The sequence below is a fragment of the Colobus angolensis genome, unplaced genomic scaffold (genome assembly GCF_000951035.1).
Source record: "Colobus angolensis palliatus isolate OR3802 unplaced genomic scaffold, Cang.pa_1.0 Scaffold46, whole genome shotgun sequence".
In the NCBI taxonomy this organism is placed as follows: domain Eukaryota; kingdom Metazoa; phylum Chordata; class Mammalia; order Primates; family Cercopithecidae; genus Colobus; species Colobus angolensis.
Genome location: NW_012118043.1, coordinates 4,881,392 through 4,890,189, shown reverse-complemented (window position 1 = coordinate 4,890,189; position 8,798 = coordinate 4,881,392). Strand labels below are relative to the sequence as shown.

General features: G+C 42.1%; 1 protein-coding gene across 1 annotated transcript in view; it reads left to right on the top strand.

Annotated features, from left to right (window-relative positions):
* The first annotated feature begins 6,179 nt into the window (after positions 1–6,179).
* ATP1B3 (ATPase, Na+/K+ transporting, beta 3 polypeptide) overlaps positions 6,180–8,798 on the top strand; it is a 24,966-nt gene continuing 22,347 nt past the window's right edge. The window contains exons 1-2 of the mRNA XM_011958090.1: positions 6,180–6,273; positions 7,636–7,764. Coding sequence (XP_011813480.1) covers positions 6,207–6,273; positions 7,636–7,764 — 196 coding nt within the window. The 5' untranslated portion in view covers positions 6,180–6,206. The remainder of the gene's footprint in view (positions 6,274–7,635; positions 7,765–8,798) is intronic.

Genomic DNA, 8,798 nt, shown 5'->3' with positions numbered 1-8,798 from the left:
AGGCCAGGTAAGGTACCACATGGAGGAGTAGGCCAGGTAAGGTACCACATGGAGGAGTAGGCCAGGTAAGGTACCACATGGAGGAGTAGGCCAGGTAAGGTACCACATGGAGAGCAGGCCAGGTAAGGTACCACATGGCGGAGCAGGCCAGGTAAGGTACCACATGGAGAGATACTGGTCTGTTTCTTTTACTGGTAGGTTAATCTTAGGCAGGTTATTTAATCTTGTTTAATCTTTTTATATTACAATAATTTTAATAATATAAAATGTGAGAATGTGTGTATACATACATATATCTGCATACATTTTATTAAAACAGTACATGTTCATTGGGTTTCGGTTTTTGTTTTTTGTTTTGAGACAGAGTCTCACTCTGTCACCCAGACTGGAGTGCAATGGCACAATCTTGGCTCACTGCAACCTCTGCCTTCCCAGACTCAAGCGATTCTCCCACCTCAGCTTCCCGAGTAGCTAGGATTACAGGTGCATGCCACCATGCCCAGCTAATTTTCGTATTTTTAGTAGAGACCAGTTTTCACCATGTTGGCCAGGCTGGTCTCGAACTCCTGACCTCAGGTGATCTGCTTGCTTTGGCCTCCCAAAGTGCTGGGATTATAGGCATGAGCCACTGTGCCTGGCCAACAAATGGTTTTGTTTTTTTTTTTTTGAGACGGAGTCTCGCTCTGTCACCTGGGCTGGAGTGCAGTGGCCGGATCTCAGCTCACTGCAAGCTCCGCCTCCCGGGTTTACGCCATTCTCCTGCCTCAGCCTCCGGAGTAGCTGGGACTACAGGCGCCCGCCACCTCGCCCGGCTAGTTTTTTGTATTTTTTAGTAGAGACGGGGTTTCACCGTGTTAGCCAGGATGGTCTCGATCTCCTGACCTCGTGATCCGCCCGTCTCGGCCTCCCAAAGTGCTGGGATTACAGGCTTGAGCCACCGCGCCCGGCAACAAATGGTTTTTTAAACAGTACTGGGACAACTGGATATTTCCATGCAGAACAATAAAGGTGGACCCCTATCTTAAACCGTATACAAAAATTAACTCAAAATGGATAAAAGACCCAAACTTGAGAGCTAATTTATGAAATTCTTAGAAGTAAACATAGACGCAAGTCTTTATGACCTTGGATTAGTCAGTGTTATTTTAGATACGCCACCAAAAGCACAAGCAACCAAAGAAAAAATAGATAAGTGGTGCTTCATCAAAATTAATAACTTTTTTGCTTAAATAACATTATTATGAAAGTAAAAGGATAACTCGTGGAATGGGAGAAAATAATTGCACATTATATATTTGATAAGGGGCTTGCATCTATATAAAGAACTTTTAGAACTTAATAAAAAAGCACATAACCAAATTTAAAAATGAGAAAATGATCTGAATAGACAGTTCTCCATAGAAAATATACAAATAACCAATAAGTTTATGAAAAAATGCCCAGCATCATTAGCCATTAGGGAAAATGCAAATTAAACCCACAAAGAGATATTACATTGTATCCACTAGGATAGCTGTGTGAAAACACAGTAAGAGAAGCGTTAATGAGGATGAGAAGGAATTGGATCCCTGCTGTAGGAGTGTAAAATGGTGAAACTGCTTTGGAAGACAGTCTGCCGGTTACTCAAAAGGCTAGAGTTACCATATGACCTGGCAGTTTCACTCCTAGGTATATACCCAAGAGAAATGAAAGCATTTCTTTACACAAAAACTTGTGCATGAATGTTTATAACATTATTCACAATGGCCAAAAGGTATAAACAACTCACATGCACAGCATCTGATTAATGGATTAATCAAATATTGTATATCCATACACAGTGGGATATTAGCCATAAAAAGAAATGGAGTACTGATATATGCTGTAGCATAAATGAACCTTGAAAACACCTTACGTGGAAGAAGCCAGTGACAGAGGCCATGTATTACATGATTCCATTTCTAGGAAATGTCTAGAAAATAGATCTATAGAGAAAGTAGACTAGTGATTGCCAGGAGCTGGGTGCAGGAAAGGAGAGGAATGGGAATGGGTATGGAGTTTTGGGAGGAGGTATTGAAAATATTTTAAAATTTATTGTGGTGATGGTTGTACAACACTGAATATAAAATGTAAACTTCACACTTTATATATGTGAATGGTATGCAAATAATAACATTTTTAAAAATCAGCATTATTTTTAAAAATTAAAATATACAAAAGATTATAAACTTGCACCTGTTCATATAATGGATTTTTTAGAAATTACACACGTCTCTGCTTTAAAATGTTTTAAACCATAAATGGAATACTGGTTTATTTACCAAATGGAAATGGTTGCTAGTCATCAGAATTTTCTGAGAGGCCCAATCTTTCTAGTGTCTAGGTCCCTGAAGATAACTGGAAAGTATGCAGAGGTTGGGAGTAAGATCACAGGGTCTAGTCATGTGTTGAGGGGGCATGTTTCCAGGCCCTCATGAAGTCCAGTGACTTCCCTATGTCCAGTTTATGTGTGCTGGTGTTGCAGCTGGACGCAGTGGTTCACACCTGTAATCCCACCACTTTGGGAGGCTGAGGCGGGCAGATCACCTGAGGTCGGGAATTCGAGACCAGCCTGACAAACATGGAGAAGCCCCGTCTCTACTAAAAATACAAAATTAGCCAGGTGTGGTGGCGCATGCCTGTAATCCCAGCTACCCAGGAGGCTGAGGCAGGAGAAACCAGGAGGCCCAGGTTGCAGTGAGCTGAGATCGTGTCATTGCTCTCCAGCCTAGGCAACAAGAGAGAAACTCCATCTCAAAAAAAAAAAAAAAAGGATCAGTTGAGTGTGGTGGCACACAACTTCTTGGTATTCCCAACTTCTCAGGAGGCTGAGACTGGAGAATCACTTGAGCCAAGGATTCTAAGGATGCAGTGAGCTTTGATTGTACCACTGTACTCCAGCGTGGGTGACGGAGAAAGACCCTGTCTCAAAAAAAAAAAATTTTTTTTTGTTTGATGTGTTTTCCAGATTCCTGACATAGAGCTTCTAAAGACCCTGGAATTTGAGTAGTAGGAGTGTCTTCATTATGCTAATGAAGTGATTGGCAGTGGGTCCAGATAGCTTCAAGATGGAGGCTCGTCCCCCAGAAAGTCCAAACCAAGTCCCACCATGGTTGGGACTTTAAGCTAGCCAGACCTCCTAGGACGGCAGGAGAGAGGGCTGGAAATTGAGCTCTATTGTGTGGCCTATGGTTTAGTCAATCATACCTACATAATGAAACCCCAGTAAAAACTCTGGACACTGAGGCTCAGTGGAGCTGCCAGGTTGGGAAACATGTGCTGGGAGGGAGATTGCCCGATTCCTCAAGGAGAGGACACAGAAGCTGCATTGCCTCCCAGACCCCTTTCTATGTGTATCCTTTATAATAAAACTGGAGTCCTAAGTTGAGCACTTACTTTCCTGAGCTCTGTGAGTCATTCTAGTGAACAAACTTGAGGGTGCAGTGGAAACCTCCTGTATTAGTTACTAGTTGGTCAGAAGTGTGGGTAGTGCGAGGACCTCTTCAGTGGCATATCTATGGAGGACTGAGCCCGTAGTGTGGGGTAGTTGGTGCCAGAATTGAATTGTATGCCCAGTGTGGTTGAGGCAGAAGAGCTGGACAGGGCCCATTTCTCCTTCCCCTGGATGACATGGTGATAAGCCTTGCCAGGTTTCTTTTTGTTTGTTTGTTTGTTTTTGCTTTTTGAAAAGGAGTCTCTCTCTGTCACCCAGGTCGGAGCACATTGGTGCATTCTCGGCTCACTGCAGCCTCCGCCTCCTGGGTTCAAGCAATTCTCCCATCTCAGCCTCTCAAGTAGGTGGGATTATAGGAGTGCACCACCACGCCCAGCTATTTTTTGCATTTTTAGTAGAGACGGTTTCATCATGTTGGCCAGGCTGGTCTCAAACTCCTGACCTCAGGTGATCTCCCCGCCTGGGCCTCCCAAAGTGTTGGGATTACAAGTGCAAGCCACTGCGCCCAGGCTTGGTTTTTTCTTTTGTAGAGTCCACATGAATCAAACCTCATTTGTCAAAACATTTTTTGAGAGTAAAATGCAATTCACTGGGTACCTAATATCTGGGCACCTGAGGGTAACTGGAGTGATACGCTTCCATGAAGTCTAGTTGCATTATCATTCCAAAATGTTTCTAGTTTGTTGCTTTTTTCCCCCATTAGGAGTCTTGTTTTTATTTTGTCAAATCTCTTGACTTTTATTTTCCTTTCTATAATGTGAATAATTAAATAGATACTACCTTTACTACTTTTTTTCAGATGGGGCTAGAAATTAGGACACTTACCCAAAGTCACAGGAAAGAGGTCAGGCCAGGATTTGAGCCCTGTTGGATTCTCTAGCACAGCCCATGTATATAACCATTCTGCTGCACTGCCTCCAGGTGGATCTCTGTCTCACACCCACTTTCCCCCTTATCAAAACTATGAGGAGAGAAAGAAGGAACAGAAATGAAGAGGGGTGCTGGGTACAGTGGCCCACGCCTGTAATCCCAGCACTTTGGGAGGACAAGCTGGGTGGATCACTTGAGGTCAGGAGTTTGAGACCAGCCTGGCCATGGCCAACATGGTGAAACCCCGTCTCTTCTAAAAATACAAAAATTAGCCAGGAGCGGTGGCAGGCGCCTGTAAATCCCAGCTACTTGGGAGGCTGAAGCAGGAGAATCACTTGAACCCAGGAGGCAGAGGTCACAGTGAGCCAAGATTGCACCACTGCACTCCATCGTGGGCAACAAGAGTGAAACTCTGTCTCAAATAAATACATAAAATACTGATGTTTCTTCATCATTTAAGTCCATGTTAGTTTTTTTTTTTTTTTTGGTTTGGTTTTTGAGATGGAGTCTCATTCTGTCGGCCAGGCTAGAGTGCAGTGGCATAATTTTTAGTGCACTGCAGCCTCTGCCTTTCGGGCTCAAGTGATCATCCCGCCTCAGCCTCCCAAGTAGCTGGGACTATAGGCATGCCCCATGTCCAGCTAATTTTTTGTATTTTTAGTAGAGACGGGATTTTGCCATGTTGGCCAGGCTGGTCTTGAACTCCTGACCTCAACTGATCTGCCCACCTTGGCCTCCCAAAGTGCTGGGATTACAGGCGTGAGCCACTGCGCCTGGCCCATGTTAGTTTCTTTAGTTGGATAATGACTTAAGGAAATTCCTTGAAAGATTTTAAACTAACTAGGGAACGTTAGTAATATGATAGGCACTATTTAGGCTGTGTTTGCTGTTGTCCGCTTACATCAAGTAGCACTGAGGAGGGCATGGCACATTGAACAGGTTCCATGAACACTATCCACGACTAAGTCAGGACGCCACCCTTTAGATCCCCATCAGCAAACTACACCTGAGTAACTAACTTAACTGCCATTTTACACCTGGGTAAGAGTAGCAATTTACAACTTCTGTTTTTATTTTCTGGTATTTTTTCTCTCAGTGGGGGAAGACGTAGTTGATAAAGTATCATATTTATATGTGAGACTAACTAAATTTTTAAAAATTATGTTTGGTTCTTGGCAGAAGGATCTTGTTCAAGTAAGGAAAATTCACTTCAGTGCTGGAAATAACTTTTTTACTTGTTTCCAATGGCCACTAGTATATGGCATTAGATTTGGGACATAGCTGTTAATTTGTGTACATATTGTATGAACGTAATTCTTTATACTCATTATTTTCATTGTGTAGTAGTTCTTTAGAAAGCAGATTTGGAGAGACAGTTTGTTCATATCTGCTATATATTTATTTGCTTTGTAACTATTTTGTAAATATAATTTACATTATTTTCCTAGAAATTTAAAATCAAAATGTTCAAAACAGTATTGTGATAAGAATATTTTAAGGTGACTTAAAAACACTGCTAAATAAACTCTTAGCACTTTTGTTTCAGACATTTCCACTTTAGTGTCAACTGCATAGGTCAACAAACTACTGTGGCCCCAATCTGACTATTTTTGTAAGCAAAACTTTATTGGAATACAGCCACACTCATTACATTTATGTTTCTGTCATCCCTGGTGGAGAGGATTTTATCCCTTCATTCCTGCAGATACCTGGATCTCAAAGAATTTCTCTTCTGTATCTTATTAAACTGGCCTGTGGGCTTTCTGTGTGTTTCATTTCCCTCTATAGCAAACTGATTACTTCTTTGAGATTGGTCTTCCTTTTCTTTTTCTGCAACAGGATCGCAGTATGTGGTAGGGAAGTGATGCTGTCTGAAGGTGACATCCTGTTCTCCTCTCTTCTGTCCTCTCGATCCTTATTTTGGCCACCTGGTAATTGTGGGGGAGGGGTAGAATGCTAGTCTAAATTATAAAATGAAATTGCTTGGGGTTGGGGGAGATTCCTGCCATGCAGTTGAGAAATAAAAGTTACCTAGCTTTCAGTACAATCTGTTTTGGGGTCATGGGGTCTTTTGAGAATCAGAAGAAAGTTGTGGAACCACTCCCTGGAGGTGGGAAAGAATATATTCAGAAATGTATTATTACAGAAATCTTTGATCAGTTTTTAAACATTGAAATACAAGTGACTTTACCAATGTATTCTAATATACTTGTCGGCAGCCACTTCTGATGTTAGAACTTTGAATATAGACATTTGAGAAAAATAATTGATTTTAAGTGTTCCCAAAATAAGTTACTGGTTCAAGATAGATCTATCTTAGTGTTCCCAAATTGTGAAAGGAAAAAGATTAAGCCCTTAATGTTGAAACGTGTGTTTCCCGAATCTTGGATTGTGCTTGGCAGTAGAGCTATGAAATTCCGTTGATCAGAGGGCTTGTTTCTGGCCTGGTTCTTTTTTCACTTCCGCACGAGCCCTTCCATTTGACCAGTGTGTCCTAAACTTTATTCATTGAATGCTATCTTCATGAGTTTGCCTTCTCTGCATATTTCCTGATATTCTTTCAATGAACTCAGTTTTTAAAATACATATATTTAAAATTTTTAAATATGGAACGACTCACAAATTTGCATGTCATCCTTGCACGAGGTCCGTGCTAATCTTCTCTGTATCATTCCGCTGTTAGTATATGTGCTGCCGAAGTGAGCACTTAATTTTTTGTAAAGACAAAGTGTTGCCCGGCCTGGTCCCAACTCCGGGGCTCAGGCGATCCTCCCATCTCAGCCTCTCGAAGTGCTGGGATTACAGGTGTGAGCCATCAACTCACTTTTTAAAACTTAAATTTAAGCAAATAATTACTGTCTGTGAAATATGGGTTTCATGTACTAATTCTTTTATATTTGCCACTTAAAGGAACATGTAAATATTGGGGGTTTTCTTTACCTAAAACCATCTTTTATCTTTTTAGAGGGCATCAAGTTCATTTTGGGAAACATTCCCCTATGTGCTGGAATTTTAAAGCTTTGATTTTGAACCAGAGTATGAATGGTGGAAGCTGCTTTAACTTGGAAATACCAGAGGAAAGGAGGGATCATGGGATGAGTGGGTGCTGCCTGCTGAAATACCCCTTGCTTGGGCAAATTTATGTGTCCTGAATATGAGGATATTTGGCTATGTGCATGGCAAAGCTTGGGCTCATACCCTTGCAAGAATAGTTGGTTTGTTCTTTAACCTGGCCAAACATGTATACACACACACATGCATGCACATTTCATACATTTTATTTTCTTTTACAGGTTTGATCTTACTCTTCTACCTAGTTTTTTATGGGTTCCTGGCTGCACTCTTCTCATTCACGATGTGGGTTATGCTTCAGACTCTCAACGATGAGGTTCCAAAATACCGTGACCAGATTCCTAGCCCAGGTAATTATCTTGCAGTTATGACTTTTTTTTTTTGAGACAGAGTTTTGCTCTTGTTGTCCAGGCTGGAGTGCAATGGTATGATCTCGGCTCACTGCAACCTCCGCCCCCTGGGTTCAAGCGATTGTCCTGCCTCAGCCTCCCAGGTAGCTGGGATTACAGGCATGCGCCACCACGCCCGGCTAATTTTGTATTTTTAATAGAGAAGGGGTTTCACCATGTTGGCCAGGCTGGTCTTGAACTCCTGACCTCAGGTGATCCACCCACCTCAGCCTCCCAAAGTGCTGGGATTACAGGGGGTGAGCCACCACGCCCAGCCTCAACAGTCTTTGAATGCCAGCTCTCCCTTGGTGATTGGACATGACCCTTGTCCTCAGATGCTGGTAATTCTTAGAAAAGTAAGAAATAGTAATGTGCAGAACTTCAGTGTGTGTAATTCCAAAAACTGTAAACTAACTGCTAGAGATGACAGAGAAAGGAAGGTTCTACCTAGAGAAGAAGGTTCAGTCCTAGAGGAGTGGGATTTAAAGGGCAGGAGAGTGGGGAATCGGGCCAGGAAGGGCCATTAAGGTGGGAGTCTAGCAGGTTTCTCTATAGAGCAGCGGTTTTCAACCACTGGGTCATATGGCAGCATCTGGAAATATTTTTGGTTGTTACAGCTAGAGAGGGTACTGTGAGTAGAGGCCAGGGATGTTGCTAAACATCCTACAGTGCATAGGACAACCCCCACAACGAAGAATTAGCCCAAAATGCCAATAATGCTGAGATGGAAGCACCCTTATCTAGATCCTTGCTCACTGTATAGACTTCTGAGCTATATCACCAGCCAAACTGAACTAATTTCCTCAACCATTTTTTTCCCTAGAAGAACAATTTTTTCTAATGACTTCTTTTGTTTACACCTAATCTTAGTCTAAATATCCTGAATAACTCTTTTAAAACTCTTAGTGTATTGGAGCAAGGGTCAGAGATTAGCTCCAATGCTACTTTTCCCTCATCTCTCATGGTAGTCCTGTTTTTTTCTACCTTAGACTAAT